General features: G+C 36.0%; 1 protein-coding gene across 1 annotated transcript in view; it reads left to right on the forward strand.

The window, feature by feature from the left end:
* Window positions 1-27,381, forward strand: part of LRP1B (LDL receptor related protein 1B) — a 989,801-nt gene that overhangs the window by 705,664 nt on the left and 256,756 nt on the right. The window contains exons 10-14 of the mRNA XM_070957016.1: window positions 8,437-8,580; window positions 10,119-10,355; window positions 16,756-16,936; window positions 24,067-24,286; window positions 26,800-26,989. Of these exons, the coding sequence (XP_070813117.1) occupies window positions 8,437-8,580; window positions 10,119-10,355; window positions 16,756-16,936; window positions 24,067-24,286; window positions 26,800-26,989 (972 nt within the window). The remainder of the gene's footprint in view (window positions 1-8,436; window positions 8,581-10,118; window positions 10,356-16,755; window positions 16,937-24,066; window positions 24,287-26,799; window positions 26,990-27,381) is intronic.

Genomic DNA, 27,381 nt, shown 5'->3' on the forward strand with positions numbered 1-27,381 from the left:
ATTCCTTTATATCATTTGGGGTGGTCTCTCTAGTGGTATTGCAAAACTGTGGAATTATGTTTGTCTAATTGCTGTTGCTTGTTATTATGAATGAGTATAATCATGACATTTTTTAATTGTCAAGCTTGGTGTGTATGTGTTTTGATGTTATTATATTTAGTTAAAATATGTTTATTTTACAAAATGTCTTGTACTGGATATTATGATTATTTCCAGGAGGGGAAACAATTCCAGTCATAATTTTATGAGTTCGAAATAATCAATCTATCACATTAAAATAAAGTAATTTGCTTATTAAACAACTTTACCGTACTACTCAGAAAATTCCTGAAAAAGAAATATTCCATTACAAATATTCCATTCCTACATTGTTCAGGTTTCAGTGTTGCAAGGCTTCCTTGTTTTTAGTAGAATTATGAAATCTATCAAAAAGATGAAAAATATTGATTTAGGCAGGCAATCATACACTAATAATTAACGTACCTGTACAGAATAAGGCACAAATAGTGATCAGTGCTAAAAGTGAGATCTCAGGGCCTTTTACATAAAAATGCAGTCCTTGTTTTTAACTGGTGTTGCTATGTGGCAATCGGGAATTGGAAATCTTTGCCAATCTATATCACAAATCACTCGGCAATCAACCCACAGATCCTGATTAACCTTTTGTACCTTCCTGCTTGACAACAACCATAAAAAGGAAATGTTTTCCTAATCCTCAGAGTATTAATGTTTGCTCTAAAATCTTGTTAATCTCTACTGTTTTCCCTTTCTTTTAAAAAGCCTCATGGATAAAATGGTGTAGTTTCAAATGATCAAATTATTTTTAGTTGTAGCAGGGAGATAACACTAGTGTTTCTTTCATCCATTTCTTCTCAGTGTTATTATGTTTGTTATTATTGCTGTTGTTGTTGAGGATGATGATCTCTCTGCTTCTCTTCTTCCTGATCTGTAGCAGACAGGCAAGTTCTTTGAATGTTTGTTCCATAGCACAGCATTCAATCTCTGTAGATGATAGGGCCACCATGTTTGTTTTTACTGTACCAGCTGATGAATGTAATAGATAGATAGACAGACAGACAGACAGACAGACAGACAGACAGACAGACAGACCTGAATATATACATACATACATACATACATACATACATACATCCATACATACTGTCTGTCTGCCTGCCTGCCTGCCTGCCTGCCTGCCTGTATATATATCTTGTAGTTCATTTCCTGTGAAATTCATATACAGCCTAGCCCAAATCTTTATATTCAATAGGCTTTGGAAGATTAGTGATAGACACTTTTAAACTGAAGTCCATAATTTATTTATTTATTTTGCATGTCTCCTATCTCACTATCAAGTGAATCTGGGTGGCTTACAATATCATAAATAACAGAATAAAATGGTTACAAGATTAAACATTAAAACATTATTAAAAGTTAAAACATTGAATTAATATTAGCCCAAAAGAAGCAATGCATAGATGGGGTGTAGGGAGGTTCTTCTACTAATCTACTAGACTGAGTTGCCTCCATCGAGGGATGGGTTCTAAATTTTTTTACTACTGGTTCTGTGGGTGTGGCTTATTTTGTGGGCGTGGCTTGATGGTCATGTGACAATTCTTTAGGATTTAGCAGAGGTACTGGTCTACCAGGCTTTTAACTGCTTGCAGAGCTGTAACCGGACTAGTCATTTGTTTTTGCAGGCATTGGTCTACTCATTTGTTTTTGGAGGCACCGGTCTACCAGCACACTGCCTTTTAACACTGATCAGCTGTAGGGTGGCCCTTTGAAGCCCTGCATCAAGAGTTTAAACAGTTTTTTTCCTTATAGTCCATCAGCTGGGACTCAGGAGGCAGCAATAGTTTGGGGGTGGGGCCAAATAAAAGGTAAGAATAACATGGGGGGGGCGGGGGGCAGAACCAGTTCGGTGATGTCATATCATCACCGCTACCGGCTCAGCAGAATCGGGCAGAACCGGGAGGAACCCACCACTGCTCCATCGGAGCATCAAACCAGTTGGCAAAACTAAGTTTTCAGGCTCTTTTAGGACCAGATCTCACCTTGAGCGGCATGATATTCCAAAGGGCAGGAGCCGCAGCAGAAAAGGCTCTTCTCCTGGACCCTGCAAGATGCAATTCCTTGGCCGATGGGATGTAAAGTATACCCTTCTGCCAGAGCGAGTGGGGTGGGCCAATCCCATCAGAGTGAGACAGTTTCTCAGATAACCTGGACCCATGGCCTAAAGGGCTTTAAATTTCCCTGTTCAAAAATCCATATTCTGCACAATTTGATTTAGTTTATCAGATCGTATTTCAGCTGCTCATATTTGAATTTCTGTAATATACATACCAGTTTTATTTCTCTAGCTTTTCAAAACTTGGTGGTTGGCAAGTGTTGCCAATTTAGATTTTTGTGTGCAGTCCTAATCTAAATGTCTATGGAGATTCTCAGTCATCCAAGTAGGTCATGGTTGTCCCAAAGGTGCTTTTTCAAGAGGCAACTAGACTTTCTGGTTTTTCTCTGAAGACGTTTCGCTTCTCATCCAAGAAGCTTCAGAGCTAAAGAAGCTTATTGGATGAGAAGCGAAATGTCTTCAAAGAAAAAACCATAAAGTCCAGTTGACTCCTGAAAAAACACCTTTGCGACAGTCCTAATCTAGTTTTGTGAGATCTAAAAGAAAAAAATAGCATCTGATTTAGAACTGGCTGCTGACACATACCGTAGTTAGACCCAGACCTAGAATTAACATTTCAAAGATCTAAAAAAAGAATCCATGTTCTGCTTCTCAGTTACAGCAGAGGAGATAATCTAAAATAATCTGCTACTCAGCTATAGTGAGGAATATGCCTTATTCCAATTTACGGAAAAAAGTATAGGGACTGCCAACAGCAAAGGCGCAGACATAGAAGAAAGCTTTATGACAAAAAATGAAATCCTTGCAAAAAAAAAATCAAACACAAAAAACACCATCCCCAAAATATAGATTCTATATGAATTACCAAAGGGCAAGAAAATCCACAGGGTCTAAAATGGATTTTCAGAACAAAGCCTGATGCTTATGGAAATGTCCAATCTCACAAAAACTAGATATATTTTGGAGGTGGTGGTTTTTTTTTTTTTTTTGCAAGGATTTCATTTCTTGTCATGCAGCTTTCCTCTATGTCTGCGCCTTTGCTGTTGGCAGTCCCTATACTTCTTTCCGTGAATTGGAATAAGGCATATTCCCCGCTGTAGCTGAGTAGCAGATTATTTTAGATTATCTTCTCTGCTGTAACTGAGAAGCAGAACATGGATTCTTTTCTTAGATCTTTGAAATGTTAATTCTAGGTCTGGGTCTAACTACGGTATGTGTCAGCAGCCAGTTCTAAATCAGACGCTATTTTTTTCTTTTAGTTTTCTCAGATTCTTTTTCAGTAATCCCACCTGAGTTTCAGCCTCCTCCTTAGATGCTACTCATAAAACTAAGCCTTCATTTGTATTTAAATACTACTTCTCTCTGGGGATATCCTGTTTTCTTCATTAAAAACTACATGGTTTGGTGGTTTTTTTTACTTTTTCATTTTTTTAAATCTAAAACCTTGCACCTGTTTGTTTCTATTTGACAGTCAGGACTATTTCTAATTGGGTTCTGCAATTTACTTTCTTTTTAAGAGATATATGCATTAGCTTTTCATCCAAATAATTTTAGGTGTGATATATTTGAGTTGCTCCCATTCTATAACTCATGTGGATTTTATTTCTAGTTTGCATTGGTAGACAGTTTGCAGAGCTATATCTGTGTTAAATTTTTCCTCTCTCTCTCTCTCTCTCTCTCTCTCTCTCTCTCTCCCCCCCCCCCCCAATAGTCAAATAATTCTGTATCAGCTAACCTCAATAGGCTTTGATGCTTTCTTTCTGCAACCATTTTTATTTGGCTCAGGAATATAACTTAATGTGAGCATTTTCATGTTTTATGCCTTGTAATTCATGTATTTTTCAAACTCCTGGTTGCAAATATCTTTCTCACTCCTACCTAAATCTCTGTATTTTTCTGTCAGTTGCTTTTTTTTTTTACATAAGTAAATTCATAGTTTGAATTTCTCAAATAGTATAGTTTTATTGGTTTTTGGTTTTTTTTAAAAAAAATAGTATAGTTTTATTTGTGAAGAGATAGGTGCTAGTATATACTTTGAGTGACAGTCTATTAATGTTACCAAGTAGCTTTTACCGTTCTTCTTTTAGTGGCATGGGAAAACAAAGGTCAGAAAAAATAAGCTCTAAAGGCTGTTTGAATTCAATCCTTAGAAAACTCTTTCATTTGAGAAAAGAGTTACATTTCTATTCTATTTGTTTCTTGTGGGAACAAATTGCAACCTAATTGTTAAATCCTCATCATTTATTTTTTTATTCAGAGAACATCTATATGTCCAAACCATTTTTCAGGATTATTATTTTTTATTATTATGCATGCATCTTGTTTGCTCTAGGTTGCATAGGTTCCAGCAAATTAGCTGCATTGTTCTTTCCTTTCAATATTAGATGATGCTTTTTCGAAATGGTGGAACGTCCATTTTTAGCAAACATTTACAATTGTGTTGCATAAAATTACATAGATTACTGTAATTTGCATTACATTCAGGCTTATGTTTCTTGGAATATTAAATACCCACTTTTATTATGATTTATCAGTCTTTGTTTTTAATATTTCTAATTTTACTTTTGCTAAATTAACTTTTCCTTGGTCAGATTTGTCATTAATTTATACACTTTGTTGTGAATATATCAACAGGATACATCCCTATCCACAAAAATCTGTTTTTCTTTTCAAATTCAGAATTTATTCAGTTTCAAATAAGCATTTATTTACTAATATAAACACTGCTTTTTTGAACTTTATTATTTTGCAATCCCTTTGCAGAATTTGATTTTTATCTATTTGGTCTTATTATCTTTCTCTATTTATAGGTTTTAGCTCTCTAAAGTATGCATAGTCTTTTAATACATTTCTTTCTATTATGGTAATTATAGACCTCATTTCTCTTTTTTAATTTATTTATTTTGCACATTTGTATAGCTGCCCATCTAACAAAAAGCAATTCACAACAACACCAGCAAGTGGAGGATTGAATTTGAGTACTAATCTATTTAAATAATTTCACCTGCTTGGTGGATCTGCCATTAACTGGTCAGTTTGATGGATTATCAGAGAAAAAAAACAAAACAATATTTTTGTTGGAAAAAAACAAACATGTTGTTTAGGTGACATTTAGGTCTCAGAGCTGAGAAGGTGCTTTGTTTCAGTCAGAATATGAAAATATTTGAATGGAAATGTTATTACTTATGATGGCAAATATTTGAACGGAAATGTTATTACTTATAGTGGTTTTCTTTATGACTGATTGGATTGCAAATTTAGTAGTTAAAAGTGGGAAGCTGTGGTCTTCATTGGACAAGTTCCTAAGAATTTATTCTCATTACATTGGAGCAAGCCTCCACATACCATTAACTAACTTCTTCATTTGAAAGTTGATTTGCTCATTAAAAGTGTCTCATCCTAATTAAAAAAAATAATGGGATTATAAATTGTTGGTGCATAAAATGTTGTTGCATGAAAGGTTAACAAATTCAGCCATTTTTTCCAGTTATTAAAAGCAAAATTGGTTCCCTGTTTTCTTTTCTAGTAATTAGTAATGTATATTCTTCATAATATATTAATTTCATATCTTGAGCTACTAAGAATCCTGCTCTCTTTCTCCATTCTGAAACTAGCCTAATTCCAGCAAGATCAAATTTGGTTACTAAAAGGTTTAAATTTAGGTTTAGATTAGAAAAAGGCGCCATTGAAGACATGTATACTGCACGAGTTAAAAAGAGGGCTGAGAAAATATCTACAGACTCCTTGCATCCTGGACATAAATTGTTTCAACTCCTACCCTCAAAACGACGCTAAAGAGCACTGCACACCAGAACAACTAGACACAAGAATAGTTTTTTTCCCGAACGCCATCACTCTGCTAAACAAATAATTCCCTCAACACTGTCAAACTATTCACTAAGGCTGCATTACTATTACTATTACTATTACTATTACATAGTCTTCTCATCATTCCTATCACCCATCTCCTCCCACTTATGACTGCATGACTATAACTTTGTTGCTTGTATCCTTACAATTTATATTGATATTGATTGTTTCCTAGTATGATTTGATTGCTTATTTGTACCCTATGACTATCATTAAGTGTTGTACCTTATGATTCTTGACGAATGTATCTTGTCTTTTTATGTACACTGAGAACATATGCATCAAAGACAAATTCCTTGTGTGTCCAATTACACTGGGCCAATAAAGAATTCTATTCTATTCCAGGATGAGATTTATGTCAGATATCAAACTGTGCAAACTTCATTTTCTGATGTGAAAGATTGAGAAATCGTGCAAGGATTTGTGCTACCAAATTCAAAGTGTTGGTTTTTCATTAGAATTCATTCTCCCTTTTAAATTAGATGGAGTGCAAGGTCTGGTCATGTAACTTGATCTCTCTATGGCATGTAATAGAATTTATTGGTGTCTTTTTAATAAGTTTTTTTAATGAGTGTCTTGACATGCAGCAGATATCTTCAGTTGTTCCTAATATGTAATCTGTAACCTTCCAACTACCTTCCAATTTATTCACTTTCTTCAGTAACCCCAATCCTAGAAGGGCACAAGAACCGATAAAAGCCGCAGAAAATTAGGGTGTTTTTTTTTTCCCCTGTAGCAATAGGATAGCAATTCACTACTCAATAGCAATGGTGGGCTTTGCTTGGACAGCTGCTCCACTCCAAGTTATCCCAAACCTTTGGTTGGTATCAATAACTAAATTAAAATTTACAATCCTGTTTCAGAAGAATTTTCTGACCTTTTGTTATGTTTTTTTTTCTTCCTCTTTTCTCTCAGATCATCGTGTAGATGTAATTTTTGACTTTGTACTATTTTAACTATCATTGCTATCATCTTTTTAATACCCGTTTAATATTGTTATGACTGTCATTAAACAATTAAAGCAATAGTCTCTTCTTTTGCATTAATGCAACAATTAAAAAAAAACCCTGATATATGTACATATTAGGGCTACACACGTTTTGGAAATGTTTCTAAACAAAGGATCTAGATCTTGAACTTGCAGAGACATGTATTTTTCTACTGTTCACTAAAATGGATATGACTTTTTCCCCACATTCCCTTATCCCAGAAAAATAGCACTGCTGCTTGAATAATTGCTTGAATGTGTTGATTCCTTAAAGCAGTAACATCATTTTCCTGATTTTTACAGAAGTTGCCGAGTTTGCATTCGTGCATGATACCAATCATTTCTTCCAAATAATTCTGAAGCATTTTTGAAAATCAAGTGATTTAACAACAGGAACTACAGGAATTTATAATACATGTATATTGTTAGCCTTCCCAGGCAGACCACAGGAAACATGACCAGATGGCTAAGAGTACTTTATTGTAAAGCTATTTTAACAGAATCTTGCAAATCTCCCAGAGTCTCTTTTAAGCCTGAGGAGTTAGGGATGGTCCCTTTTGAATCTCTTTCTCTGTCCATTATGTAGCTGGAGGTGATGCCCTCTCTTATTTGACCATTCCCTAAGCAGTATCTTACCCACCCATCCCAATCTCCCAGGGTCTTTCTGATTTACCATTAAAACATATTGGTTATATGGTTGATAAACAGAAAGTAGGGCCCCGTTTAATACAAACAATCATGGAAATAAATGAAGAAATATGGTTAAGAATAGAAGCTAAATGTCAGAGTTTATCACCATAATATTTTTTATGCATTCCCTTTTTCTATGTTTAAAATCAAAATTACATCTGTATCCTCCTATAATCGAGATGGCGAACCTATGGCATGTGTGCCACAGGTGGCATGCGTAGCCATATCAGTGGGCATTCCAGCTCAGCTGTGGTGCACATGTGCAAGCTGGCCAGCTGATTTTCAGGCCTTCTGGGCCCACCAGAAGTAGAGAAACAAGCTGTTTCCTGCCTCCAGAGGGCCTGGGTGTGTTTTTGCCCTCCCCAGATGCACAGACAGGATCTGGAGCCAGGTAAGAAAGAAAAATGGGCCTACCAGGCCATCGCATGCCAGGAGCGGAGGGGAGGGGGGTTGCACGCACATGCACAGGGTGGGGCGTATAGAATTATGGGTGTGGGCACACGCGTGCGCAAACCTCCCTGCCCCCCCCTCCTGGCACCCAATGGCAAAAGGTTAGCCATCGCTGTCCTACAAGATAAACATTGTTCTGTAGTATTTTTTAAATAATAACTGTTATTATTTATAAGAAATAAGAACTATTTCTTATTGAGTATGAATAAGACATTGTAATGTTCAGGTTTATCTTTTGCCTTATGGAGTTTGATCAACTTTTTTTTAAAAAAATAATTTCCAACTTGTTCTTTTTTATCTATTCCAGTAAGAAGCCATGCATGTGAACCAGACCAGCATGGAAAGCCAGGTAGATGTTCACACATCTGTTTGCTCAGCAGCAGTTATAAAAGCAGGACTTGTCGCTGCCGGATGGGCTTTGTCTTGGGAAGTGATGGCAGATCATGCAAAAGTATGTTTTCTATATCAAACACTTTACCAGAAAGAATTTATGTTCAGAGTGGAATTATCTATATTAAATAAAATAATCAATAATACCAGTTGCATGAGCTAAATGTTAGCTGATGGAATATGTTCAGCAGTATGTTCTTACCACATTAAAGCAATCATCTTTTTGGTGTGGACTGGACCTTGTAGCAGCGAAGACATATTTCATTATTTCTTGTTATTCTTTCTCCTACAGGATAGTATTACCAAATAATTCCCCAACTGTAGTGCCCATTTTGGAGTGTTATAGAAATCATGTTGACCCAGATCCAACCACAACATATTATTTGTTTTAAAATAGAATATTCAATTTTTTTTCCTGAAATTTCCTTTCCTTGACATTTTGATGTTAGTTGAGTCCTGTCATAAGTTTGTGTTTTGTATCCTGATATTTGTGTGAACCTATACAAAAACTACCATAATGCAAGTTATATAGCCAAAATTTTATTTACAATTTTTAACTTAATCCGAAGATTTTTTTAAAAAAAAATTACAAAAAAGATTAAAGATTGATTACAAAGTTGCAATATGTTTAAGAAGAAAGTAATTGTATATACCCTGTTTTCCCCAAAATAAGACATCCCCTGATAATAAGCCCAATTGGGCTTTTGAGTGCATGGCAATAAGGCCAAGCATTTATTTCAGGGTTCAAAAAAATATAAGACAGGGTCTTATTTTCAGGGAAACATGATACATATATTACAAACTATTCTAAAAATACGCGAGCTCCAGAATTTAAAATTTTAAAATAATTTAATTTTTTTTTTATTCTACTAAGCTTTCATCAGCCATCTGCTGACATCGTCAGAGTATTAAACTACCATTACAGATATCTCTGCCTTTATATGCCATTAATCAATTTGGCCATTGCGCGTATAATAGGCCCTTCCAGCTGTCACCCACTTGTAATTAGCTGTGTTGTTTTTGCTGTCGTCATACTGGATGATGGAGGCTTAATTCCTACTGCTTATCAGTGGGGGATGATGTTAACCTGTCAACTGTTGCAATTTGCTGTCTTGTCCGTGACCTTTTATACACACACACACACACACACATTGAGATGAAAAATATAGTCTATTGCTTTGTGATATTTTGCTTTAGTTTGAGTTTAAAAATGAAAATTAAATTGTTTCTTTGCTGAACTTTACAGTATTTTTATATGTTAATAGCAAACAATAGATCCATTTTTATACAGCATTATACAAGTCCATTTTGCACTAACAATAATCTATGTTCTTTTGGACTTTTGAAATATTAATTGGTATAAAAAGCAGTGATTAGATGTAACAACTGTTTTAATTAAATTTAACAAATTTATTTGGTTTAATTGACCAATCATTCTTAGCTCAGAAGCCTTCATAATATCTGAGATCTTAATTGTATATACTGAACTAAAAACAAACAAACAAAAAAGTTTTAGCATTAAATAAAGCAGCTTTGGTTTTTAGTGTAAATAAATTATGAAATATTTGTGATTTAAGTTTTTAATACTTTTTTATATAGGACTAAAGAATGAATTGTTCCTGTTTTATGGGAAAGGACGTCCAGGTATCATACAAGGAATGGATCTAAATACCAAAATAGCTGATGAACATATGATCCCTATAGAAAATTTAGTCAATCCTCGAGCTTTGGATTATCATGCTGAAACCAATTACATATACTTTGCAGACACTACCAGTTTCTTGATAGGACGTCAAAAAGTTGATGGCTCTGGCCGTGAAACAATCCTGAAGGACGGTAAGTAATGCATGGAAAGATTTCAATAAAATATTGGAAACTGAAGATTTCACTCAAGCATTTTCAAGAACAGGCATCACGTTAAGTTTGCTTGTTTAGTTTAAAACTTTGAAAGTTTAAGATTTCGGATTTCATGACCACAGGATCATTGTTGCCCAGAATGTTTCGATTATATATTACTGGATAGCTGGGATTTAAAATAGTCTATATTTTTAAACATATGCTATCAATGGAGATAATTTCAGGATATTCTTAGTAGAAATGATAACTTGGTACTAACCAAAGGAAAGTCGATCAATTATTTAAACATCTTCATGTCAGACTTCGATGCTATCTCAAAATAAATGAATTTCCAAACTGCCAATCTTTAAGGAAATCTTCTCTTTATTCGAATACAGCAACCAGATCGTGACTCGTGCGGACAAGACTGACCTTTTGCCCCCCAATCCCTCCCTTTCCGATCCCCAATTCTCTGCTTCTCATTGGCTATCTTCCAAGTCACTCTCCTGACTTCTTGTCTCGTCATTTCACAGGAATGTTCCCCCCCCCTTCTTCATTTCCACGGAGACCGAGCTTCAAAGGGATTTAGCAGGCAAAAGTCCAGGGCTTATCTCCCTTTCTATGTCAGCGCTGAAACACTGACACTTCACCAATTTCAGAAGATATTTCAAAGCCTATGTGATACCATCAACATTCCTCCCTTCTTTACCAGCTGTGAAAGAAAAGCCAGAGGCCAGTAATTCTAAAGGCAGGGAGGCCAGTTATACCAACAACCAGCATCTGCTCAGGTTGCATGAAGCACAGGACAAAGAAACTTTTGGAGCATGACAAGGACAGGAGGAAGCAGAAATGCTCTAGGTTTAAGGGGGAACTAGCACTTTCAAATAGTTAACCGTGCCACTCTAGTTTAAAATAAAGAATTTAATTTAGCCTTGCTATGTCAGGTTTCTGCCATATTCAAGCCAATTGACCCCATCTATAGTTGAATTTAGACATTCATAGCTTAGCCTGAGAAGAGGAAGAGCAGTACTAATGTTTTTTTTCTCAATTTTTTTGTTTTTTTTACCCCTTTCATTGCATTTATCATAAAATAATTTCTCAATTGTGCCAAAGAAATATTAAAAAACTATCATAAAGCAAGGAAAAACAATATTGGAAATTGGAATACTTCTGATTTAACAGTGAGTAGTATCAGATTTAATATCCCTACCATGTTACCCAAAAAATAAGACAGTCTTATACTTTTTTTTTCTTCCAAAAGAGGCACCAGGTCTTTATTTTCCTTAGGACCACCACAGCCATGTCACCCACGCCTGACATCTGTTGCTCTGCTGCCTGACTTCTTCTGCAGCCGCTTGCGGCAGGATGCCATGTGTTGTGTCATGATGGTGCTGCCACTCATGGCAGGAGGCCATGTGCCGTGTCGCACTGGTGCTGCCACTTGTCGCAGGATGCCTCATGGCTCGTCACACCAGTGCGGGGCGCTTGCATCAGGAAGTCGCATGGCATGTTGTACCAGTGCTGCCGCTCGTGGCAGGAGGCCATCTGGTGTGATGAGCCATTGTGTGTGTGAGCAGTGCCACCAGCACTGCATGTATGTGGCATCCTGCCACAAGTGGCAGCACTGGCGTGAGGTGCCATGAGGCCTCCTGCCGCAAGCAGCAGTACTACCACAATGCACCACCCAGCATTCTGACACAAGTGGCAGCACCAACGCAATGTGCCACATGGCGTCCAGCTGCAAGCGGCCGCAGAACAAGTTGGGCAACAAGTGTCAGAGCATTTATCCTTGGGGATAAACACCCAAACAGGGACCGAGTAACATGGTATATGCAGTACAATTCAGTGAACCATTTACAGATCTGCACAACCACTTCATAAACGCATGGCACAACATAGGAGAACAAACACATCAGGATTACATTCAGCAATCCATCTACATTTAAAAGACACAGGCCACTCTTTTGAAGACAACAAAGTCCATGTTTTGGACAGAGAGGATTGCTGGTTTGAAGGAGGGGTTAAAGAGGCCATATATGTCAAAATTGAACAGCCCTCTCTCAACAGAGGAGGAGGGATATAACATCGTCTATCTCCAATCTACAACACAGTCCTTTCAACAGTTCCAAGAAGGCTCTACATCAATTTACATCACTCAGGTGACCCTGATGACACAGGTAAACCTCCAGGTGGCCTTAACAACCTGCCAAAAGAATGCAAATGATCAGCTGTCTGCAAGGAGTATAAATCCTTCCATTCCCCACCATCCAGTCAGAGCTGAAGAAGCTTCTTGGATGAGAAGCAAAACATCTTCAAAGAAAAAACAAAGTCCAATTGCCTCTTGAAAAAAAACACCTGGATGACTGAGAATCTCCATAGACATCATGCCCTCTGCAGTGGTGGGATTCAATTTTTTTAACAACCGGTTCTGTGGGCATGGCCTAGTTGGGAGTGTGGCTTGGTGGTCATGTGACCGGGTGGGCGTGGCTAACTGGTCATGTGACTGAGTGGGGGTGGCTATGTGCATAGGGACTACTCAGAGGGCTGAAAAGTCATTACTGACTGGTCCTCGCACTTATGACCATCCTCACATTTATGCCCATTGCGGCATTCTTAACAACCGTGTCAGTCATTTCACCACTACTTCTCTTCACCACGGTGACAAGATAGGGCGTAAAACGTAAAATGTGAGAACAGTCGTAAGTTCAAGGACTCGTCAAAAGTGTGAGGACCGGTCAAAAATAACTTTTTCAGCCTTCTGACTAGTCCATATGCACATAGGGACTATTCAGAGGGCTGAAAAAAGTCATTTCTGACTGGTCCTCACATTTTTGACCGGTCCTCGCACTTATGACCTTCCTCACATTTATGCGGCATTCTTAACAACCGGGTCACTCATTTCACAACTGCTTCTCTTCACCATGGCGACAAGATAGGGCGAAAAACGTAAAATGTGAGGACAGTCGTTAAGTTCGAGGAGTGGTCAAAAGTGCGAGGACCAGTCAAAAATAACTTTTTCAGCCCTCTGAGTAATCCATATGCACAAAAGGATACAGCAATAGAGAGGGATGAAGGAAGGAGAAGAGAAATGGAAGAAAGAAGGAGAGAGAGGGAAGGAAGAGAAGGGAGGAAGGAAGGGAAGGGAAATTAGAGTAGGAGTGAGGGTAAGAGAGGGAGGAAGAGAGGAGGAGAAGGAGGAAGGAAGAGGAAGTAGGGAGGAGGAGAAGCGGGGGTGGGAAAGAAAGTAAGAAGAAAGAAAAGAGAGAGGTGGTAGGTTTGAGGAGAAAGATTGCTGTACAGTAAAAAAGATGAAATGGAAGAAAGGCAACCCCAAACAAATATAAAGATATTAAGATAAAGAATGAATTGTTAAACTTTAAAGAATAAAAGAGAACAAATATGAATAAATAGCAATAATTAGAAACACACATACAAACATACAATTTATTTTATTTGAACAGAGTATTTGGCCAATTCACAAATTTAAACAGTGTTTAGTCATTTCAATTAAATTTACAATTTCTATATTTCCTTTTTTCCATATTTATTCCTTATCTATTTTTTTAAAAAAACAATATTACCCTTCATCCTCATCTCTAATCTTAATCAAATTCAATTTTTCCTTTCTATTCTATATTATACCCCTTCCCATTGTCATCTATTTTTATATCCATCCTCACATTGGTTAATTATGTAATATTACAGTTGTTTAATATAAATTCAACATTTTAATATAAATCAATGTTATATAACTATCTTTTTTGTATATTAATCAATATGAACATGAAAATTCCAATTATTTCCATGCAATCCAATTTCTTACAAATCCATTAATTATATTTACCAATAATAATAAACCAAATAATTTCCCCCATATATTCCTCCAAACCACAACTTAACCATTTCTGCTTTCAACACAATATACAATTAATAGTATCTCAATTATTACAATTCCCTAGTTAAATAGAGCTTTTTTTCTTTTGTGTTTTAAAATCTTGAACTCTCCTCTTTTTCCCTAAATTTCCCATTGTTTGCAGCTACCTTTTTTGGTGAGGAAAAAGAAAAGAAATCTGCCTGCCTAATTTTCCAACGTTGCAGCAACAGCAAAGCCAACAGCCTGCTTTACTTTCAGTTTCGTTTTTCAGCATAGCTAGGGGGAAAAAAATCTGCTCCAGCACTTTTTGCAAGCAAGCAAGCAGCAGAGCCTTGAGCAAAACAGTTGAGAGCAAATCAGCTGAGAGTCAGAAGGCCGATCTAATCAACGGGCTAATTAGCCTATGCTGAAGCTCCGTGGGCCAATAAAATTACAAAAAAACACCGAACCATTTGTTAAATTGCTGGCTCTCCCGCTCCTCGCCCACCACTATTTATTGGCAATAAATAGTGGTGCGGAGGGGTGGGGCAAGGGGCGGGGTGAGCCAGCAATTTAACAAACAGTTCAGCTGAACCGCCTAGAACCGGCAGAATCCCACCACTGGCCCTCCGGGATAAGATCTGCTCCCAACCTCCTATCATTCCATAAGACTTTGCTTTGCAAACTGATCTGGGGACCCAATAGGGGAGTTCCACACTGGAGGTGGGTGCTAGATTGATAGCCCTGTTCTCTGGTCCCCACTTTCCCATCTTTTTTTTTTATTATTATTAATTATGTGTGTGTGTGTGTGTGTGTGTTTTCTTTGTTTTCTTTTTCCTTGGTTGTTTTATTGTTCTATTTTACTTTTGCTTTGTTTAAACTTCCGTTTATTTCATAGTTTCTTTTATTGCAAACTAAATTGCAAGTCATTCTAAACTCTTTATAATCTAGTGATTGGTTGTGATAATCATTTGGGAATACTTTATCAAATACCTAGGGACAGGAATAGCTGTTGCATTTTTTTGTGTGTTTCCACCCTTCCCTTGTAATATATAGAAATAAAATTTTGGGGAACTTTGCACTCCCAGTTCACATTCAACAACTTTGTGAACAGAGATTTTCTTCTATATTCTTTAATATTAATTGTGATTTCATATGGAGAATAAGAATTCTTCCTCTTTCTGCATTTATATTCTCTTACTAAGTAAATCTAAGATGTTTTCTTAGTTTTTAACTAATGTTACAATGCATCACTTCTTTCCTTCTTTAAAACCTATCAGAGTGTGTCCTTGGCTATGATGGAATACTAGAAAAGCAATTATGTGCAATGAGTGAGGAATATGAAGTTTCAATATGTAATTCGGTTTTAGCACAATGTTGCACAGTCTATATTACATTTATCTTTGAAAGTTCAAAAGCAAAACAACAAATTAATCATCCATGTTGGAAAGTGGGCTGGTTTTCTGCTAAATATATTGCAGTATCTAACATGTTTAATTACTCTTGAAAATGCCATCTTTGATGCTACTCAATAAAAAAAATATAGAAACAAATGAAAATAGAAGATTTTAATTGCCAATGCTTGATGAACTATTATATATTCTAAAAATCTGTTGTTCTAATGATCTAGCTGGCTTAATATGTTCCCTGTCTTGCTTAGTTTTTTTAATATAAATATGCATGCACACACACTATAAACATACATACACATACACATATACACATATATGTAATAGTTGCTTTAGATAAGCTAAAGATAGGTTTATTCCCCAACAGATACGATCAATGTAATTATTTGCACTAACACAGTATTTTCTATCGAATACTGTTAATTTACTTACCATAAGCTTTCATTCATTTATAATGCATATGTTCTGGCACTGTTATCATTTTATTGCCTGGATATTTTATATCATGATAAAAGAAACTAGTAGAGATAATTAATGATTCTCCATTGCCTTTAGGTAGGCTATGCCAGAAAAGTATTTGAACCATTCTTCATGCTACCTTAAACTCCTGAAAGAAAAGGCTGGATATAAATCAAATAAATAAATGTTGAAAAAACATATCATTGCAATCCATACATAGCATTGCAATTCACACCATTCCAGAAAATTATCAACAGTACAACTTGGTTCCATTATAAGGAATTGTTCTAGATTTAGTGATTAGCCACTTTCACTTTCATATATTTCTTGCTTCAAAGGCTTGCCCCTTGATTCATACTGCAGACAAGAAGTTCAAAGTTATTTGTACCTCATAACTGATCACTTTAAATACTCAGTATCATGAATATTATGGTTATAGCCAGATTAAGAATATGGACACTATTTGCTTGGGTTTTTATAAAGGATGCATTAGCTTTATCTTATTGTTGATCATTTTGTGAAATGTGACAGCAATTATAATTATAAATAACTATGATTATTTATGATTATATAAATAACTTGAATTATATTGAGAATACTAGTGAAGTACCTAATATTATACACACTCACATGCACACAAAATTATATATATATATATATATATTGCTTGTTTACACAGATCTCGATAATGTAGAAGGCATTGCAATAGACTGGATTGGAAATAATTTGTTTTGGACAAATGATGGTTACAGGAAAACAATTAATGTTGCCAGGCTAGAGAAAGCTTCTCAGAGTCGTAAAACTCTACTGGAAGGTGGCATGTCTCACCCACGAGGAATTGTGGTGGATCCGGTTAACGGGTATGAAAACTTTCTATCTTAAATAACAGTTTATCTATTTGAAAATGCAATAGGAAGATTCACAAATTATTTACAAAAGGTCGGTTAAGGTCATTATCATTTGTCATTTGTCTATACAGTCACCAGATTTGAATCAATATTGTTTGTGTATCAGTGGTGGGTTTCAAAATTTTTTACTATCGGTTCTGTGGGTGTGACTTGGTGGGTGTGGCATGGCTTGGTGGGTGTGACTTGGTGGGTGTGGCATGGCTTGGTGGGTGTGGCTTGGTGGGTGTGGCAGGGGAAGGCTACTATAAAATCTCCATTCCCACTCCACTCCAGGGGAAGGTTACTGCAAAAGCCCCATCAGCTGGGACTTCTTAGGCAGAGAATAGATGGGGGCAGGGCCAGTCAGAGGTTGGTATGTACCGGTTCTCCGAACTACTCAAAATTTCCACTACTGGTTCTCCAGAACTGGTCAGTACCTACTGAAACCCACCTCTGGTGTGTATGTGTATATGTGTGTGTGTGTGTGTGTAATGAAATGAAATAGAAAGGATTAAATTTGTAGTTATAACTGGACAACCTCAGACCTATTGTGTCATCATTTTAGAGATATTTCCATACCCAAACACAGAAACAGAATGACTGTGACCATACAAAAAAGCAGTGGCAGCAGGAATGACTTTTGACTTCCTGCCTGCTTCCCCATTGACTTTCTTTGTTGGAAATCAGAAAGCACTGAAGTGATGAACATGTGACTGTGCTAACCATGGCATCATGGCAGCACTGAAGCAACTTTGTCAAACATCAATCCTACAGGAGTCATGGGTTTAGATTTTGGATGCATTTTGTTAGTTAACTCATTTGAGGTACATTGAAATTGTTGCCTTATGAAGGACCATTTCACCCAATTGAAGGTTACAAACAATAAAATAGACACAAGAATTTTGGTAGTATATCATATGTGTATATGTGTATGTAAATATAGGTATACGTAAGCCTTGCATCTGGATAGAAAATCAAATGCATAAGCATAGGACTGGGGAGTTAGTTCATCAGTGGTGAGTTGCTCCCGGTTCTGTCCAGTTCTATAGAACTGGTAGTAAAATCGGCAGGAGGCTCCGCCCACCCACCCTGACGTCATAAATGACGATCTGCGCACGCGGCCACATTGCAAACTGGTAGTAAAGGTAAGTAGAACCCACCCCTGTAGCACATGGAATTTTGTGGAATGCTTGTCCATTATGGGTTATTTAGAGATGATTATTGAGCTTTCAGTTCACTAGGTAACCCAGAAGAGTATCAGTTGTGTGAACCAAAATAATACATTAAAAATTGTATTTATGCCAATGTTCATTGAGATGCATGACTTTTTTGAATTGGATCCTTACTTCTCTGAACAGATTTAACCCTAAAAAGAAGGTCATTAACAGAATGAGGTGAGGGAACTTTTTTCTTCAATGCCCTTGAAATTCCTTGTCCCGTTTAAAGGGGCTTTATAAATGTTCTAGAGCTCTGGGGAGAGAAGTCACTTGCAAAATTCACTTCCCAATCTTTCTCCATCTGAATCATTTTGCTGAATGAAAGTTTTGTTCATGTGTTCACCAAAAAGTGGATCAGCTATATATTTGGCCACAAAAATCTTGCTTCTAATTAATAGCAAAGCAAATAGGTGCCCAGAGTTGCATTGGACTGTGAGATGGGCAGCATATAAATTTAATAAATAAATAAATAAAATAAAAATAACTGAATTGTTTCAAAATAATTTGTAAGAAATCATTTTAACTTCACTTTCCATATTTATTTTTTTTCAGGAGAGATGTTTAGGAAAGGCCAGCTTATTGTTCAGGTAATCATCAAGTTGCAACAGGAATTGGGACTGGAATTTCCATCACTAAGTGATGTGGATTTAAAGTGCAACATCATGTGACTTCATTGCTTAGTGATGCCAATCTTTTGCACTCCCCATTGCTGTTGTTAACCAGATTCCAGAAGTCATTAGGTGAGGAACTATCCCAATCCAAGCCACTTTCAACTTGATCTCTCCCAGCCCTGAGCCTTCATAGATTAAGCTCTTTGACTGCCTATCTCAGCTGCCTATCTCCCCCGCCCCCATCTCTTCCCTTTTACTGCCTTGTGCTCCACCATTTTTGTTGAACCTATCATCCAACACTGTTTATCCTGCTGGATTTTCTGCCCTGGTGGCCTGTATGTGCTATTTGAGACCAGCGTGGGCGACCTTGGGAAGAAGGCCTTGCACAGCCAGAAGCTGTTTCACATAGGATGTTCCTCTTCAGCAACAGGAAGACGGCAAAGGTCAGCTGGGCATAGCAACACCTGTGGAGCACAGTGTAGAAAGGTGGCTGAGGCTTTGTGCTGTGGTGCTGGGTGGCTGGCCACAGCATAGAGCTTAAGACAGCACTCTTCAGTACTCTTCTATAGCTCTAACTTTGGAGACAAGGCAGAATTACCAATTTTTAGCACTGCTGTAACTTCAAACTGTTGCTGAATGAGTGGTTGTAATTCAAGGACTACCTGTTGCCCCCTTTAAAAGCCTAAATCAAATCATAGTATACTTTTTAAAATCAACTCCACTATCACCCTCCTTTAAAAGTTACTTCCATGTCCCATTTCCCTAATAACTTTATTTTCTTGTACCACTCAAAGCAATTAACTGAAAATAATATTAACGCATATTAATAACTACCATATTACAAATGACTAAATACAAAGAAACAAACGGTTGTGCATTCTGACTACTCCTCTCCCTACCTTGATAGGACAAGAATTTTTGGAGTAGCAAAATACTACAACAGTTGGTAGTAATTTTTCTCAAGCTAGAAAAAGAAAACCTGCCTTGGGGAAATCAAGTAAACCAATTAGTATAACTACATAGGAATAACTATTTTTCTTATTGCAAAATAGTGTGATTATAGTTTTAAAAACCAAGAAATGATACATTTGTTGAGCAGCTATGGTATTCTGCTAATTAAAACACTATTTGCTCTGCTTTGGCTGGAATAAAAGTCATCTTGGCAGAACATTGACTCAAAATAATAACCTCAAGATTAAAATATCATAAATGCATTTTATAACACTAGCTTTCCCTCTGCTTTCACAAGTTTCGGTGTCTAGTTTAACATTTGTGCAATACAGCCAAAATCCAACATACTGGAAGTTTGACAAAATCAAGTTGAAATTAAATATATCACTTTCTATAACATTCAATTATTAACCTATACATATATACACACAGAGACAGTTCCCCCACCCACCCCAATATCTGTTTGGAAAAGCTGAGTGAAATGAGCAGGCACTATTAAGCATTGTGACAGATGCAAGAAAGCAGGGGCCAAGATCGAATTCAAAAGCATGGCAAGTTTTTTCCATGCTACCTCTAAAGAAGAATCTGATCTAGAACAGTCAAGGCAAATGGGCTCCAGATAAGAGTCAATGGACTTCAAGGGGGGCTGGACTTAAGTCTTTTTCAGGGGTGTAGGGATCCCAAACTGATGGTGTGTTTGATCCCACCTTCAAGCTCTGCCTGGTCATCTCCTAAACAGAATAGAATAGAGTAGAGTAGAGTAGAGTAGAGTAGAGTAGAGTAGAGTAGAGTAGAGTAGAGTAGAATAGAATAGAATAGAATAGAATAGAATAGAATAGAATAGAATAGAATAGAATAGAATAGAATAGAACAGAACAGAACTCTTTATTGGCCAAGTGTGATTGGACACACAAGGAATTTGTCTTTGGTATATACGCTCTCAGTGTACATAAGGAGAATAAAATACATTCATCAAGAATAAAAAGATACAATATTTAGTGATAGTCAAGGCTAAGGACATCCAAGACTATTGAAACTTATAGTTTTGGGTTTTACTGAAGAAAAATCCAGGGGGCTTCTTATGGATCAGTAGTACATGACCAGTCTTTTAGGACCTTCCTGTTGCATGATCTGTGCAACATCCACCCATCTTCTGCTCCACCTTTTGAATTGGACCAGCAAACTGCAATACACTTCTCAGTATCTCTTTCCTTTACCTTTCCTTGGCAGCGGTCTCCATCACAAGCTGCTATCAATGGCTTTGCATTTTTATCTACTAACTCACACTCAAAAAAAAAAAAAAAAAAACACCTTTACATGCAACATGCCTGAATCCCAACCAAACATGTTCTCTTCCAGGCAGGAGCTCTCCAGTACTCCAATTCAAAATTTACTTTCAGATAGAATTTGTTTGATTATTTTTTTTTAGGGTTCTTAAATCAGTGCTTATTCATGGAGACTGTCTGGAAAAATCCCTGCAATTTTCTTGGCAATATTTTCAAAAGTGATTAGCCATAAGAAAGTGTGACTGATCCAAAGTCACCCAGATGTGCAAGGCAGGACCAGAATTCATGGTACCCTGGTTTCTAGACCTTTGCCTTATTTATTTATTTGTATCCCACTATTATTATTTTTACAAATAAATCAAGGCAACTAACAGATCCAGCACATCTGCCTTCTCCTATTTTCCCCACAAGAACAACCCTGCGAGGTGAAAAAGAGTGACTGGCCCAAAGACACCCAGTTGGCTTTCATGCTTAAGGTGATATTAGAACTCATTTTCTAGCCTGGCGCCTTAATGATTAGGAATCCTAATTCATTTGCTATTTCTGCTATTCACCACTTTTTCCTTTTTTATTAAATCCCCCATTTATTTCTTTATTTAAAATACTTGCATTATCGTTTGACCTCCATCTAAAATTCTGCTGGGTTTATAACTCTAATATAAAAATAATATGGAAATTTGCATTAAATGATAAATTGACTTGTGATATTAAAATTAGAAGTGGTATATACAAAGAGAATGTTTTTTGGAACACTTGGCAACCATTTGTGGACTTTGCACTTGGGAGATTGGATGATTGGAGAGCCTTGATAGTACAGTGGTATACGCACCCTGTTATTAACACAGCTGCCTGCAATTTCTGCTGGTTCGAATCTCTCCAAGGCTCAAGGTTGACTCAGCCTTCCATCCTTTCTAAGGTAGGTGAAATGAGGACCCAGTTTGTGGGGGCAATAAGCTGACTTTGTATAAAATATACAAAAGTATGAAGGCTATTGCTTAACGCATTGTAAGCCGCCCTGAGTCTCCGGAGAAGGGCGGCATATAAATCAAATTAAAAAAAAAAAAAAATCGGCGCCAGTACCTTATCAAAGAGATTTCTGGAAGAATTGAAGACTTTAATTTCCTAAAATTTCCTTTCCATTTTATAGCACGTTGGGGGGGGGGGGGGAGAATTTTTTTTTCTTTACTATTGATTTTTGTATTGCTTTTTTTCCCCTCTTTTTTCTGTTATTCTTTAACAATAAAAATACAATAAAAAATTGAAAAAAAATAATATGTCAAAATAAAAAAACAACATGAAAATAAAAGCAGAAATACCTGGTGCCACAACCAAACTCCTTCAATGCAACCAACAACGCTGTCTTCAGACTCTGACTTCATTCTATTCCAGCACTTGGGAGAAATGCCAAATTATGTTGGCATTTACGTAAAAAAATGTAAAACTAGCTCAGTTTTTAAGTTATTACTAAATCTAGGCATATAGAAACATATTGGTCCATTGTTTTGCACCATCTTTGTTGTATTTCTGTTAGATTTTATCAAAACAGGTCTAGCAAACTAGAAGCCCTTTTTATATGACTAGATGGCTACAAATATACTCCTCACTTTGTAGGGCCGTGTGTATTACTTCACAATAGGAAGCGTAACTGCTAAATTGCAATTCCATACCACAAATGAATATTATTGGAATTTTGCCTATATTTTAATTAATTTCTTATGCTAAATCATTACCACATAATTTGAGCCTGGTTTTGGATGTGACAGATATAAACTGCAAAACACTTAGGACAATGTTTTAAGTAATATCCTTTTAACAAGTCAAATAAATGTTTTCAAGGTCTATTGATTCATTGTACTTTTGGAGAGAGTAAAGAGTATATTGATTAGGTTATTTACTTCAGTGCTAGACAGCTGACATAAAGATTTCATTAAAGGCAATCTCAAATGAGCCTTGACTGTATCTGAAGCTGTAATTTGTACAGCTCAGTACTATATATAATAAAGGATTATCTGCCAGGCAGTATTTCCAATAGGTTGAGCCATGGTACCTCTTAAATATACTTTACTATTGCATTATTATTCAACATACTTACAAAATGATGTTACAAGAATTTATAAGTGCATGTCCAACCTAATTTAATTTTTGGAGTCCTTGGTGGTCTCTGAGCTTAGTTGTTTGCTTGCAGACATTTCATTAACTGAGTAGGTAACATCATCTAGTAATGAGTGTGGGGTTTATACACAGTAGCATGCCCGGCCAGTGTTGACTGGGATATGGTATTTAATTTTAATTTTCTGATAGGTCTGAGTTATATTCCCAGGGTTTTAGAAATGATGCCAGGATTTCAAGCACTGTATATTAGAAAGATATTAAAATTGATGATTTGTGTGTGTGTATCAACTTAGTGAAAGGTGAAGTTTCACAATTACCCAGATTTGTAGACTAGATTTCATGTTTTTATCAACTATCAAGTGCTTCCCAAGGACCTGAGACAGGCAGATGTGATTGTTTGATGGTGTAAAAGGCTCATCACAGGATGTAAGCTGTACCAAGTAAAGCTGTCTTTTGCAACTGACTGATGATGATTTTGTCAATGTTGATGCTGTTCAACTGCTGCTCCAGATGTTTTGGGATTTGGGATAATAATATTATGTGTGGGTAATCTACAGTTAAATTCATAATCTAAGAGTGGAAGAAACTTAAAAATTCAAGTCCCAGTAAGGACCTAAAAATTATTAAAGTAGAGTTGAAGAATATAGGCAGTTCTGAAGAGTGAGCTTTTTGTAAAATTAGGGTGTTCAGGTCTGATAAATTCAATATTTCCAGATCTGAGGAAGTCGTTTAGATATCGCTCTGAGGGCCCCAACAATTACTATTATATTATTACTATTATTGTTGTTTTATTCTCAGAAGAGAGAAAACAGAAACCTTTAACCAAAAATATGAAGGAATTTCAGATTGTTTATGATTAAAATTCTACAACTAAAATTAAATGATTCAATTAATGTTTTTTTTTATTATTATTTGTCATTTCACAGTTGGATGTATTGGACAGATTGGGAAGAAGATGAAATAGACGATAGTATGGGGAGAATTGAGAAAGCATGGATGGATGGTAACAACCGTCAAATATTTGTAACATTAAAGATGTTGTGGCCAAATGGATTAACTCTGGATTATCAAAATAATATATTGTACTGGTGTGATGCCTATTATGATCATATTGAAAGAATATACCTGAATGGAAGTGACCGCAAGGTAAAAGAAAATATAATACTTTTCCCCCCAGATTCCCCATTTAGTGAATTATCTTGCTACTTTGTTTATTCCCTTTCTCTTTAAGGCTGCCTATTGATTATCTTGTGCAAATACCCAGTCTAAGGACTATTGGATTATTTTGTGGGTGGAGGGAGGGAGGGAGGGAGAATGGGAGCGAAAAAGGAAGGAAGGGAGGGAGGGAGGGAGAAAGGGAGTGAGGAAGGAAGGGAGAGATGGAGGGAGGGAGGGAAGAAGGGGGAAATATTTATTCATTTCAGAAGGTAAAAAGGTTTTTGTAATCCTTATTTTACTGCACATGAGATCAAGACACAAAAATTCATGTTGTCTAATATGACCCCTAACCCTAACCCCTTATTAATTATCTTAATATATTTGGCCATAGTAGTACATGACATCATATATCAGCATTTTTAGACACTTAAAAAAAAATGAATATATACACTCATTCAGTAGAATGTAAGAAAGATGGTCCCAAATAAGATAGGCAAAAGCCATTACTAAAGTGATGATGAGAGAAAAAAAAAAAAAACAACTTAGGCCCATAAGAAGGAGACAATGTGTGGAAGAAATTTAAATGAACACCTTCCTAATTCACTTAGGTATAAGAAGGGGAAGAGGTACAGCACATTCAAACTTGCAAGATTCTGCTATTATAGCCATTCTCAATAAAAGTAGTTTCAGTTTTTGATTCAGATGTTGATTCCTGGTTTGATTTATTCAGTAGGGTTGACATGTATGCACACACAAATTTACATGTACTATAAGACAATTTGTGTATGAACTTTTCATTTTTTTTTTTTACTATCCATATAATTAGATAGAAAAAATGGTATGTAAGAGATTGCTTTCTGTATCTCAAATATGTCATACACTTTTTGTTGTTTTCATATAGTGAGTAGAGGTACTATTTTTATTTCTTATTGGACCAAGTCTCTATCTGCATGGCCAAATAATGTTATACAGGAGAAAACCTAGTCTCAGGTGTTACAGTTTTATTCGGCCTAGAATTTAACAATTCCTATCAAATTGATGGTGCTATTTTTACACAGCTAATGGTCTGTGCTGAAATATATTTTATGATGTTTATTTTGTATTTAGTCTATTTTTAATTATGTACATTGCATAGATATGCTCTGTATAATTGCCAATCTTCAGTGATTTTTATCTGTCCAATTTGTGTGCACTGAATTTAGTTACAGATAGAGCTGTTAAAATAATAGTTGCAATAACTTGTGAAAAAACTGATTGTACTACATTGTACCCAAATGTAGTAAACTTGGGTACATCAGTTATCACTAATTCTAGTGATCCAAATCATTAGAGTTTGTTTCTAGGGTTACCAATAATGGATAATTAGTTAATCATGTACCTCAAGGTCTAGTCAAGTCATCACTTACTATTTTTATTTTGTAGGATTAATGCTATGCCATAGATCTCTTTCTCCATACACACACACACACACACACACACACACACACACACACACACACACCTGAGAATAGGACTGCCAGTGATTGAACATCCTTACTCAAAGTAATGGAAGACAATGGCAGTTTTGATCTAATAGACCTGAAGCCCCAGTTTTTGGAAGGCCAATATAAGGAAATTGTCTAAAAAGAGAACGTATGAGTTTTCTACATATTGCAGTTTCTTTTTGTTTCATTTTATACAGAAAAAAAACCACATCTTTTTCCATCCCTCAGTTAATCTCTGAACACTATTTATACCCTTGGATGAAATTAAGCAATGTTTTGTGTCTATATGGTCAAGTAGTCCATTGAATTTGTACAAATGGTTTTTCAGTACATTTTTCTAAGGTATAACAACGTTAGTCAGTACCTATTAGTAATCTAAGTATATATGCATATCATGTTGGTGTGGATTTTTGTTAGAAAAATGAATTAGAATAGTGAAATTGTAATAATTAATAAGATATTTGAGAGGAATGTATCAGCCTTAGAGTCCCAAGGTGCTTTTTTAGGAGGCAATTGGACTTTCTTGTTTTTTCTTTGAGGACGTTTTACTTCTCATCCAAGAAGGTTCTTCAGCTCTGACAGAATATTGGGGAAAAGCTGAAGAAGCTTCTTGGATGAGAAATGAAACATCCTCAAAGAAAAAAAAAAAGAAAATCCAATTGCCTCCTAAAAAAATAACCTTTGGGACAACCATGACCTCAATGACTGAGAATTTCTACAGCTTTAGAGATAGATCCGTTAAATTATTTTCTAGCAGGATGAAATGGAGGAATATTTTCTCTTCCTCCCCAACCTTTAAAAATTTGACAAATAAAATTAGGAAATAGGTTTATTATTCGAAGATATTTAAATGGTGCTTTAGAGATTGGAGTAGATTTGTTTTTTGTAAAGAAGACTTTAAATATATTTGCACACACATAAAATCAAACATTCACATTTTTCTTAATTTCTGATTAAATGTGAAGGCATGTAGTGATATATTGAATGCTACAACTATTTAATGTCAATCAACTACAGGTGGTCTACAGTGGAAAAGAATTGAATCATCCATTTGGACTATCACATCATAGAAATTATATTTTCTGGACAGATTATATGAATGGCTCTATTTTCCAACTGGATTTGATATCTAGAAATGTGACTCTTCTGAAAAGTGAGAGATCCCCTCTCTTTGGGTTGCAGATTTATGATCCCCAGAAGCAACAAGGTATTGAAAATAACATTTTCTGCATTCACACCATGCAGCACTTAAATCATTGTAGTTTCTAGAAAGAGTAAACGTTCAACATTGTTTCAGACTTTCCCTTCAATCTGCTGTGAACACACTAATCCATTAGATGTGAAATTAATTCTAAGTACTAAGTCAATGCAGATGTGTAAGGTATATTTAGTGAAAGATAATTGCCACTTGTCATCGCTGAAATAAACATGGGTTAGTTTTGAAAAAGATTTTGCAAGATCTGTTGATGCAGTGATGCATACAAATCATCTCTTAAAATCATAAAATAAGTATATCTTCCACATCTTCTGCTGCTGCTATTGCTTTGGAAGTTACCTCTAGCTGCTCTACCTGTGTAAACTTTTGAGTTAATCGTCAAC

This window comes from Pituophis catenifer, unplaced genomic scaffold (genome assembly GCF_029215685.1).
Source record: "Pituophis catenifer annectens isolate HBS135680 unplaced genomic scaffold, rPitCat1.0.hap2 SCAF_1, whole genome shotgun sequence".
NCBI lineage: Eukaryota > Metazoa > Chordata > Lepidosauria > Squamata > Colubridae > Pituophis > Pituophis catenifer.